This window comes from Peromyscus eremicus, chromosome 1 (assembly GCF_949786415.1).
Source record: "Peromyscus eremicus chromosome 1, PerEre_H2_v1, whole genome shotgun sequence".
NCBI lineage: Eukaryota > Metazoa > Chordata > Mammalia > Rodentia > Cricetidae > Peromyscus > Peromyscus eremicus.
Window position 1 is genome coordinate 179,418,228 of NC_081416.1, and position 12,326 is coordinate 179,430,553.

Below are 12,326 nucleotides of genomic sequence, written 5' to 3' on the forward strand. Positions count from 1 at the left end.
TCTCCGAGACACAAGCCATGAAACGCAGGGCTGGGAGGAGGCCATAGGAGCCTCTTCAGAGAAGTCCCCTGAGCGGGCTTTAGAGAAGTCCTTCAAACACAGGAAATACATGACTTTTATAACATTTCAAGGAGTAGCAGAAAGTTTTACATCACATGATTTACATCGTGTATCTAACCAAAAGCATGGAAGAGCCTGCTACTGGGTAAGACCATACTTCAGGAGCTGTAGAGACCACAGCACAGACGGCTCCTTAACTCTCTGCCCGAGGAAGGGGTTGAGGCTGGGGCTGATTTTCATGGTAGGAGCTGGCCTCTTAAGAGTGACCACTGCCTTAAAGGGGCCGGCACTTGTTCTAACAATGATCCCATGGCTCTCAGGCAGAATGCCCACTTCTCTACTAGGAAATATGGTAAGGGCTCTTGGAACTCAATCAGGTTTTGGGGTTGAAGCCCTCAAGCTGGGGTCAGTGTCCTTATCGTGTTTCCTCACCCCTCCTACTCTATGACAATACAGTAAGAAGGCAACATCTATGAACCAGGAAGTGCACTGTCACCAGATACTTGATCTGCTAGAGTCTTCCTCGTAGAATTACCAACTCTTAGGATTGTGTAAGATATATCTGTTGTTTACAGATAGCCATATGTATGTACTGCTTCAGCACCTTTCTGCAGCTGGAATGATAAGACTCAGGCCTTGGTTCTCGGTCACTCACCAGGGCCCCGGCGCCGTCTGGATGGCTCCACCATCCATGGTGCTTTCCCTTTCTCCAACAAGGTGATGATATTTGGCCTCCGACAGGCAAGACCTGCACATGGGACAAATAAGGGAACCAGTCATTATGTGGGCACCACTGAAAACAGAGCCATGTCCTGTGTCAATAAAATGTGGGTTTGTCATCACAACGGAAATACCCAGAATGTGAGGGGCAGCTGAAGAACAGGGGCAGGGTAGGGATGAGGGTAGAGTAGATCTGGAGACTTCTATGGTCCTTCATATGCTCATGAGATAGCAAGTGCACAGGGACTCCTCAGGAACCCAGAGAAATCAACAAATCAACACCAATTAGAGCTTGGACCATCCCATCCCCTAACTTCATAAGAGGGCTAATCAGAAACTGGAGAAGGAACAATCAAGCCAACACAATGAAGCCTTTATAAGCTCAAAGGAGGGGTTCAGAGAGCATCGAGGTTGCTGAGCACATGGGGAGTAGCATTCCTAGAGAGGGTATGGCACAACTCTGCACTCTTTCCCCCGGAATCTCTCCTGATTCATCTTTTCACCTGCAGCCTCTAGAGAATCTTTTATGTTGAACTAGTAAACTTAAAGATATACTTGAGTTCTATCAAACCTGGAGGGAGGGCGGTTCGTGGGAACCCCCAATCTACAGTTAGTTGGAAGCTCCAGAGGTCTGGACTTGTTGAATAGTATTTGAGGTAGGGATAGTCTTGCAATATGCTACTGACCCAGGTAAGTAGTGTTAGAATTGCAATATCCGTCCGATATTCAAAGAACTGTTTGGTGTTGGGATAACCTCCACCCCTCTGGTGTCACACTATTTATTCTGTACTGAATGGTTAAATTGAGAGTTGGTTTAAAATTTTTAGATAGAGAAGATGAAAACTAAGTTATATAGAGTAGTGCTGTGTAATCTAACTGTGGTGGTTTAAATGAAAACAGCCCCCATAGGCCCATAGGGAACAGCACTTAGGTGTGGACTTGTTGGAGGAAGTGTGCCACTGGGGGTGGGGCTTTGAGGTTTCAGATGCTCAAGTCAGGCCCAGTATCACCCTCTCTTCCTGCTGCCTGCCAATCCAGATGTAGAACTCTCAACTACCTCTCCAGCACCATGTCTGCCTTCATGCTGCCATGCTTCCTGCCATGATGACAATGGACTAAACCTCTGAACTGTAAGGCAGCCCCAATGAAATGCTTTTCTTTCTAAGAGTTGCTGTGGTCATGGTGTCTCCTCACAGCAATAGAAACCCTGACTAAGACACTAACCCTATAAATTACTTTTCTGAACATAGGGCCAAGTGCTCTTGGGACAAGATCTGAAACTATCATCTTTCAGCTCTAAATCACCATCATTCTGTGACTCACTACTATGTTGTGCCTCCATTCAAGGTTCTGAGGCCAAAAGTGTACATGTATTAAATAAAAAGCAAGTAAAGTAATGTATAGTTATATACAATAATTTCTATACATTAAAATAACTAAATGTTACACACACACACACACACACACACAAATAACTTAACAACAGCAACTTGGACCCATTAAGGATTTAAGAAGTGAAGGAGGGGTTGGGGATTTAGCTCAGTGGTAGAACGCTTGCCTAGCAAGTACAAGGCCCTGGGTTCGGTCCTCAGTTCTGGAAAAAAGAAAGAAAAAAAAAAAAAAAAGACAAAATAACAATAAAAAGTGAAGGAATTGGACCTTACATGGCCTCAAGCTCTGCAATCTAAAATGTCCCCTTTGCCAGCTTTGCCAATCAGAGTTTGTGGTAGTTTGAATAAAAATGGCCCCCATAGGCCCATAGGGAGTGGCATTACCAGGAGGTGTGGACTTGTTGGAGGAAGTGTGTTGTTAGGGGGTTAGGCTTTGAAGTTTCAGAAGCTCAATCCAGACTAGTGGCTCGCTCTTTCTTCCTGCTGCCTGCAGATCCAGATATAGAACTCTCAGCTCCCTTTCCAACACCATGTCTGCCTGCGCACTGCCATATCCTGCCATGATGACAATGGACTAAACTTCTGAAATCATGAGCCAGGCCCAATTAAATGTTTTCCTTTATAGGAACTGCTGTAGCCATGGTTTCTCTTCACAGCAATAGAAACCCTAACTAAGACAGGGGTCTATTTCAATTTCTGGTTTTCTTTTCATCCCCATTCATAGAACTAGTTTCATATAAACAAACCATACAGCACCCGCCCCTTGCCTTTCAGAAATATGAGTCCTAGCTTTATGGGGCTCGTCCTCTTAGTCCTTAAAACCCCCCAGACTCTTCTTTTCCCCCACAGCCTTAGCGATGGTAGCTACATCCTTCTTACCATCTGTATTAAATCAGTGTCTCTGCTCACCTTAAACACCCATCAACTCCTTACAGTAAATTCTTTCAAAAGAACAATAAAAAAAAAATTATGTACAGGGGGCTGAAGAGATGGCTCAGAGGTTAAGAGCAATGGTTGTTCTCGAAGAGGACCTGAGTCTGGTTCTCAGGACCCACATGGTGATTCAGAACTGCCTGTGACTCCAGTTCTAGGTGAGCTGATGCCTTCTTCTAGCCTCCTTGGGCATCAGGCATGCACATGGTGCACATACATACATGCAGGCAAAACACTTATACAAATAAAATAAAATACATGAATTATATAAAAAAGTACAGTTTACAAATGACCCACAATTCCATTTATAAAATATATAACCAAGAAAATAAAAACATATGCCCCAAAACCTGTCCATGAAGCTGGGCAGTGGTAACACACACTTTTAATCCCAGCACTTGGGAGGCAGAGATGGGTGGATCTCTGTGAGTTCGAGGCCAGCCTGGTCTACAGAGCGAGTTCCAGGACAGCCAGGGCTGTTACATGGAGAAACTTTGTCTCGGAAAACAAACAAACAAACAAACAAACAAACAAACAAAAACCTGTTCATGACTGCTTACCGCAGCCATTCATTAGGAGTAGAACAACCCAAATACCCACAGGTTAATAAAACATAAATAAGATGAAGTAGTCTAGCCAGACAATGTAAATATTCAATAATGAATCAGAACAAAGTACTGATATGTGCTGCAATGGGGGTGAACCTCAAAACATTATATTAAGAGAGAAAAAGCCATGTATTTATGATTCCATTTGTACACAAGGCTCAGACTAGCAACTCCAAAGAGACAGAACAAGGGCTAGGGATTACCCACTCAAGGGATACACAGGCATGGGAAATGAATTACTCTTGACTACAGGGTGTCTTTGGAGAGTAATGAAAATGTCCTAAAATTGATCATGGTAACTGATGTCTCTAATACTGTGATTACAGTAAAAACCAACTGACTGCGCAATTAATTTATTTATTTTAAAAGATTTATTTATTTATTTATTATGTATAGTGTCCTGCCTGCATGTCAGAAGAGGGCGCCAGATCTCACTATAGATGGTGGTGAACTACCATTTGGTTGCTGGGAATTGAACCTCTGGAAGAGCAGCCAGTGCTTTTAACCTCTGAGCCATCTCTCCAGCCCCCTGACTGTGTAATTTAGAAGTACAGACATACAGCCATTAAAAAATGAGAAACAAAAACAACACACAACTTAAGTGACACCTCCCCCCCCCCCCCCACCCCCGACTGACACATGCCTTCACCGGCTGGTTGTGGATTACTGACAGGGTGAGTGAAGGGAGCACGATACCTTACCAAGCAAGACCAGATTCTGATAGTTCTCCAACATGACATCTTCATACAAATCCTTCTGAATGGGACTCAGCCATTCCCATTCCTCCTGGGAGAAGTAGATGGCCAAGTCCCCGAAAGTCACTGGTGCCTGAAATGAAAAAAGTGACAAGTCTATTCAACCATGAGCTTCAAAAATCCCTTCTGCCTGGTAGAGAAAATGGCAAATAGGTGAGATATGTCATAACAGGAGTTCTGAGACCAAACAAGCAGAGATATTAAATAAATTTAATAGCATGCAATGTCACATAGTAAATCTGTTATTAAAGATTATGCTGCATTAAAAAACAGAGTAATTTGGTCTGATTTTTATAGTCAAGGCATTTTTGTTTCTAAGTATCTAACTATACTGGCTCACCCAGTATTCACCCTTCCTAGTAGTAAGGCATTGCCAAGGGAATCACAGTAATGCTGCAAATGAGGGAAACTAAGACCTAGAGAGGTGAGGTAAATTATTACAGTTCACACAATTACTAAATCAAGGAGCTGGGATCCATGGGACAGTCTGGCTCCTTCAAAATTGAAAAAAAAAAAAAGTTCTTCAATCAGGTTCTCACTGGTTCATCACAACATAGGAAGATGCTGTGCGAGTGTGCCCGGGGAATTGTATGTACATGCTCATTTGGGTGTGTGCATGTGTGAGGGTGCACATAAGCTGATGTACATGGAGAACAGAGGTCGACGATGAGTATCTTCCTCACCTGCTCTCCACCTTGCTTTTTAAGACAGGGCCTCTCCCTGAACCTGGAGCTCACCAATTCCAACACTGGTCAGACAGCAAGCCCCCTCTCTCGGCCTCCTCAGCTGTGGGATTACAGACGCATGCTGTTGAATCTGGCCTTGATTTTTTTCTAACTTTTTTTTTTTTTACACATTATTTATGTGTGCACTCGGGGAGGTAGAGGTGTGTGTGCTGTGGTACACAGGTGGATGTCAGAGGACAACTTGGAGGACAAGTTGGCTCTCTCCTTCCACAGTGAGGGTCCTGGGAATCAACCTCAGGTAGTCAGGTTTGGTGGCTGGTGCCTTCACCTGCTGAGCCACCTTGCTGGCCAGCATCTTGCTTTTCACAATATGGATCCTGACTTGGGTCCTCTTGACGGAATGGCAAGCACTGTGATACCATCTTCCTTTGTTCCAGGAAAACTCACACAGAGTACCTAGGTCTTGCTCTGGGTTGCCTGACTACTGCTCCCATGAATGTGGAGGAGCAGGGAGAAGGTGCAAAATGTAAAAATGAACTGAATTTTGTTAATGACCAACACACCTAGAAGAGAACCGAAGCCTCTAATGAAAATACAGTTAGTCAACAATTTGATTTTGGTCCTGGGAAACCCAAGCGGAAGACCCCAGCTAAACCATGTTGTGGCTGAATCCTGACCAGGTCAGAAATGACAGGGAATGTATGCTGATGTAAAGTTATTGGGGCAGCAAGAGGGAGCAAACACACGTAACCGAGGGAAATGTGTTTTGTTAGCTTGACGCAGGGCCTCATGTATCCAAGGCTAGCCTGGATTCACCATGTGGCCAAAGACGACCTTGAACTCTCCATCTTCCTGTCTCTATCTCCTAAGTACTGAGGTTATAGGCATGCTCCACCACACTCCATTTATACGGGTGAGGGAGATCAATCTTAGGCAAGCAATCTACCAACTGAGCAACATCCCCAGACTAAGGATGTGGTTTTTTTTTTTTTTGCAAGGGGGGGGGGATTTGTTTGTTTGGTTTGGTTTTTCAAGACAAGGTTTTTCTGTGTAGCCCTGGCTGTCCTGGAACTCACTCTGCCTCCCAAGAGGTGGGATTAAAGGCGTGCGCCACCACTGGCGGGCTGGAAATAATGAGAAATTGCCCTTGAGTTGATGAATACTCATCTGATCATCTCCAGTGGAGAAGCAGGTGAGTCATAAGGCTTGTGCACCTCGCTTTTCCATTTCCAAATTATACTCCTCATTCTCATACCTTAACCAGGCAAACTTCTTCCACGTGAGAATTGTTTTTACATGGAAAACACAAAGTGATAAAACTGGACTGATCTGACACGTATACACCTAACCCCTCCGGCTGAGTGGGTCCCACCTGGGTACTCACCCCCAGCCAGAGAAACTACAGAGCTCTCATATTCTTTCTGGGGAGGGCATTTCTGAGTCCTGCAGAGCCCCTACAGATGCCGAATGGACCGTCAATAGTCATGCGAACACTGAGAGGCATGGAAATGGGACCTGAAGCAGCTTTCTGGGTACTGGTACTTTCTCAGGTACCATCTCCATAGAAATGGGAGGACCACCAGGTGTCACATCCATCTCCTACAGGCAGGAGGCCTCCAGAAAGAAAACAAATGGGCCACATCTTATGAGACAGAATGGCATACTTGGGGAGGGGGGTCACCACTTACCCTGGATTTTGATTTCCCTCGTGCTACAGGCATCCTTTCCCCCCGACTTTGATGGTCCACATTCAGAGGATGAGGCAGAGTGCTGGCAGAAGAGAGAGACCATGAAGCTCAATGGCCTTTGGAGCAGTCTCCAGTCCCCAATCACCTCTCCAAAGGCCAAGGCACCTGGAATAAGTGCGACCGTCCGTGTGTGTGTGTGTGTGTGTGTGTGTGTGTGTGTGTCCCGCTCTTAAGAGTTGGGAAAAGGCAAGAAGGAAATCATATAGCACACTCCTGCTCAGGACACAGATGAAGAATGTACAGACTCCTGCCCTCCATCTGACTGTGACTGCTGGTGCCAGGCACTGCAGTGGGAGTTAAACCAGGAAGGTACCTGCTCCTATGTCCCATTTGTTCAGCAAGGAAAACAAGTCCACATGGCAGAGTAACTTAGGGTCAAGAGCAGGGATTCGGACTGTTTTGTTCACTGCCCTACTCCCAGAGCTACCACACACAGAGAAGCTGCTTTCTCTGGGTAGCCCTGAATGTCCTGGAACTCACTTTGTAGACCAGGGTGGCCTTCAACTAAGAGATCTGCCTGCCTCTGCCTCCTCTCCTGAGTGCTGGGGAAGGCATGCACCACCACTGTCTGGCCTTTTTTTAATGGCTTTTTTAAAATGTGGCTACTGGAATGTTTTAAATGTATATGCCTCTTATGTTTTCAGACAGTGCTCCATATATTATAGAATATACATTATTGCATTGTTCTTTTTTATTCAGAGTACTTAAGATCTCCTTATCTATATAATTACTTGTTTTGTAGTGCTGCATATTGAAACTAGAGTCTTATGCATGCTAAGTAAGTGCTCTAGCACTAAACTCTACCCACTGTTTACACTTTTAATTAGTTACTACCACAAACACACACACACAAGTGCATGCTTGATTTAGGATCAAGAGCAGGGATCTTGACTGGGATGGGAATGCAGCTCAGTAGGGTGAGTGCTTGCCTAGCATGCAGGAAATTATTTCTAGCACTGCATAAACTGGGTGTGGTGCCACATTCCCAGGACTGGAAGGTAGAGGCAAAGGATCAGGAATCCACAGTCTCCTGGGCTACATACCAAGTTAAGAAGCCAGCCTGGGATTCATGTGACTCTGTCTCAAAAACCAAGCAAACAAACAAAAACAGGAGCAGAGACTCCATACCTGTTGACTAACCGCTCACTAACCCATCCTGAATATGCTTGTGTGTGCTGACCGACGTGGAATTCCATTCTCCTACGCTGAAATGACATTGCAGAGGTCACTGGGCTAGCACTCATTCCACAGCCCTCTAAAGTTTGTCCCTTCCAAGAGAGCAGAAATAGGGACAAACTATTGAGAAAACATGGACTCTAGTGAAAAAGAAAATAGTGTAACAAGTGGCTGATTGCTCTTTACCAAAGAGTAACATTTTCCTACATATTAAAAAAAAAGTGGAATCACTTAGAAGTGAGTTTAGATCTGAAGACAGTTGACCCCTGAATACCCTCAGAGAATGCCATCTCCACACCCTGATGCTTTAACAGCAGATCTGTACATAGCTCTTTCTGTGATGTGTCGATGGAAGATACAGAAAGCTGAAAATGGAAGTATGAACATCTCCCTCTACAAATGGTGAAGGGAGATAAGTGAAACCAAGGCTAGGCTTAGCTAACAGTAAGTTTTGATGCTAAACATGAATTTTAAGATGATCTATACTGTTTATGGGAAGCCATCGTCTCAGAAGGCTGAATTTATTATGCAGTAGTAAGAAGGAATAGTAATGTGGGTGCTGGGAATTGAACCCGGGTCCTCTGGCAGAACAGCCAAGGCTCTTAACTGCTGAGCCATCTCTCCAGCCCTACTGGTTGGGTTAACTACTTGAAAGATTAGTAAATACTGAGTGTGAATAAAGCTTTGAAACCATTACATCTGGGGCAATTTGTTATAGCAGCAACATTATCTTCTGTTCTTTCAGGTTATAGACCCAGTAAATGGGTTGCTTCTGCTGTCAGTGACCAATGCTGAAAAACATAGGCTGGGATGAAAGGAAGGGTCTGTCGATGATGGCCCAGGCTAGTCAACAAGTCACTCCAAAAGGGTTCTGTGACATCTACCATGTGTCTCTTCCCCCCACCCCCTTCTCTCTTTTGAGATAGAGTTTCATTTCCTGGCCTGGAACTTGATTTGTAGACCAAGCTAGACTGGAACTCACATAGATCCACCTGCCTCTGTCTCCCAAGTGTTAGTGTATAAAGGTGGCTGGCCCCAGGCCCTCTGTGCCCACCCCCACCACCTCCATTTATCTCCCTCAAGATACCCTGATTAGGAAGGCACACAACAGGTTCCACAGGTCGGGGTAGGCTGCACCTTCCCCTCAGAAGCATACTTGAGCAGACACCAGGAAGGCAAGCACTTGCCTAGGGGTAGGAGGGATGGGGGGTGCTCCACTGCTCAAATCAGAGACCAGAACCTCTGCTAGAGGCGGAAGACAGCCAAATTCCAAATGCAGACACAAACTCCTTCGGGATTCATCACTGCAGTCCTACCTGTACACAGGTCAGCAACACAACACAAAGACCCACTCTCAGCACTTTAACAAAGGTCAGACCCTACCTGCACTCAGTGTGTCCCAGGCATTACACAGGGCGTTTCACTTGTTATTCCATTTAGCCTTACCATCTACACTCTGATGGGCACCACTTATCCTGTTGTACAGAAGGAAAAGTCTCATCCTTAACAGGGTCAGTTTCCCAGAGTAGCCAGCACAGCTCCTGCTCTAGAGGAGACCGTTGCCACAGTAACAAATGAGATAAGGCAGAATCAATCACACACTGGCACACACTCAATAAAGCCACAGACATCTGGTGGCACACAGTATCTCTAGACTATGATAAACAGCTTTCTCTCTCTCTCTCTCTCTCTCTCTCTCTCTCTCTCTCTCTCTCTCACACACACACACACACACACACACATTCACAAACACACAGATACACTCTCTCTCACACACAGCCAGCGACAATAGAGATTGTCTCCCAGACTATGATAAACAACCCCATCAGTCTGTCACACTCGTTCACAGGTGCAACTGAGATGCTCAGGGCTGTGTGCTCCCACATCCCACATCCTTTTCACACGCCACAGATCACGCAGTTGGCACACGCACCTGTTTCTTGAGGCCCACAGGCCTAGTCAGTCTCTCTCTCTCTGTCTGTCTCTGTGTCTGTCTTTGTCTCTCTGTCCCTCTCTCTCTGTCTCTGTGTCTCTCTGTCTTTCTGTCTCTGTCTCTCTCTCTTGCTCGCTCGCACCTGTTTCTCGAGGCTCACAGGCCTAGTCAGTCTCCGTCTCTCCCCCGCCCCTTACACACACACACACACACACACACGTGGAATCACCTTTAGTATCCTCGCACCAGGTCTAACCCACAAGTCATGCCAAGCCTACCCGGAGCCGTAGGAGTGCACCGAATCACCTCAGATCACGAGAAGAGTTCAAGAGTGCTCGACCCACGCAAACCGGTGGCGCGCGCGCACGCGCACGCACATACACACACATACACACACACACGCACACACCAGCAATCATTTCCACAGCAGCCTCGCTCGCGGTCGCCAGTCCCGTGCTCACCTGCCTCCCCGCTCGCGTCCTCAGCCTCTCAGCTGCGACAGAGCCTTTGCCAGCCGCTGAGCCCTTGCGCCTGCGCACTCGCCTCCTCCCGGGACCCGCAGGGGTCCCCTCGGGGCCGCTCCTCCCGCCGCCCTGTAAGCAACACGTAGACGAGTGCGGCCCCGCCCTCCTGGGGGGGGCTTCCCCGGAGCCACGCCCCCTGACGCTGCTCACGCAATCAGAGCCCCGGAGACCGAGCGAGGCCACGCCCTGTAAATTTGCAAAGCGCGCGCGCGCGCTGGGGGGCGTGCTCGCCAGCCGACGGTCGTGCGCGCTCCGGAGCCGAGGTCCCTCTCCGAGGGGTTCCGCACAGCTCCAAGGGAGCGTCCGTGCAGCAGCGTGCGTCCGTCCCGGGGTGCTTCTCCTCCCAGGCTTCCACACCTCGGGTTCACTGCGCTCCCACGCGCCTCACGCCGCGCGCAACCGCGAGCTTGCCCCGCCTGCCTCCGACGTCCGGAAAGGGACTGTGGAGGACCACGCCCAGAGACTTGGGAAGGGCATGGCATGTCAGCCTTCCTTGTCGCCCATCTGGGGACCTCGTGACCCCGAGAGGGGAGGACAGATTTTCTTCTGCCTCAGGACAGAAAGCCGGAGAAGGAAGAGGAGCGTCCCATCGTGGAGTCTGGATGATGCTTCTCCTTAGCTGATCACAGGAATTCCCGCACAATTAACCACTGCATCCTCCCTCCCGAGCTATAAACCTGAGATTTTTAGGGGGAAAAAAAAACCCTTAAAGGGGAAAGGCCTGCCCTAAACCTCTTCAGCAACCCTAACGATTTCTGGTTCTACCTTAACAAATCATAACTCCATCCACGGCACTTCCGGAGCCACCTCCCAGCTCACCCAGGAGAGAAGGAGCGGTGGTGGCGATCCTTGAGGGAACTCTTGGCTCCATGAAGGACGAGGACTCGAGCCACACAGCGATCGCCAGGATAAGGACAGGCTCGACACCGGACCCTGTAGCATCCCTTAGCAAGAGCACAGCCATGAATTTGTGCACAGGAGAAAGCGTGGCCGCCGCGCAATTCAACCTGCGTGTGAATGCACCGAGTGCCCCGAGGAAAGGAAGTGACTTATTTAGATCCTCACTTAAGACGGATGAGCATCAGCCGTGACATCTGAATGGTCACTGTGTGAGGAACACCGTTCTTAAGATCCTGTAGTTCTCCCGACAGCACCCCTGAGGCAAACACTGTGGTTTCATCTCACAGATGGGAAAACTGAGGTTCCGAGCACATGTACCTTACCTGAGGCCGATGAACTGGAAACGGGGGAGGGGGAGCACGGAGCTTAAGTTCTACACATCGTTTCTCTAAAGCGGAAACCCAGAGTGAAAGGGCCCCACCCCAAGAACAGGGGTACAGGGTGGGAAGCCCCGAAGAGGTGCGGCTCAGATACTCACATCCTCTATCCAGGAGGAACTATGATGTCACCGACGATGAATGAGGCAGGCCTTTATCTTGGAGATCAAGAGGACCCCATAACAGGTAGGGGCTGAGGGATGCTGGGAGACCTGGAGGCCAGGTCCACTTCCTCGGCCCTTTGTCCCGGCTTTGACACCTAACACCCAGGAGACCTCTTGGGACCTCAGGAACAGGCCTAGCACGCATGTCCAGACTCGCCTCTCCTGTCTCACCCCTGCAACACTGCCCAGCTGACCCAGACTTAAGGACCCAAGGGTTCCTTCCACTGACAAGAAACGAGGAGAGGACACGTCTCGATGGCGCCTGTGGCACTCTGAAATGTGCCCTTTTGCCTACCGAGAATAGAAGGATACGAGGTTGGGGAAGGGGGTTCGAGGAGAAGGCAGGGGGCG

General features: G+C 47.9%; 1 protein-coding gene across 5 annotated transcripts in view; it reads right to left on the reverse strand.

Moving 5' to 3' along the window:
* The window catches only part of Znf667 (zinc finger protein 667), a 28,151-nt gene extending 17,343 nt beyond the window's left edge, over nt 1–10,808 (reverse strand). For 2 of the 5 annotated variants that reach the window (XR_009383487.1, XM_059281782.1), the window contains exons 1-4: nt 10,472–10,801; nt 6,842–7,006; nt 4,414–4,540; nt 716–808 (exon numbers count right to left, since the gene is read on the reverse strand). Coding sequence is in view for 4 of the 5 variants with exons in the window: in XM_059281782.1 (XP_059137765.1) it covers nt 716–808; nt 4,414–4,540; nt 6,842–6,874 (253 nt within the window). In the remaining variant the exon portion in view is untranslated. Of the gene's footprint in view, nt 1–715; nt 809–4,408; nt 4,541–6,841; nt 7,007–10,471 lie in introns of those variants that run through there. The other 3 variants (XM_059281811.1, XM_059281789.1, XM_059281803.1) reach the window with 3 other exon arrangements.
* Between the last annotated feature and the right edge of the window lie 1,518 nt (nt 10,809–12,326).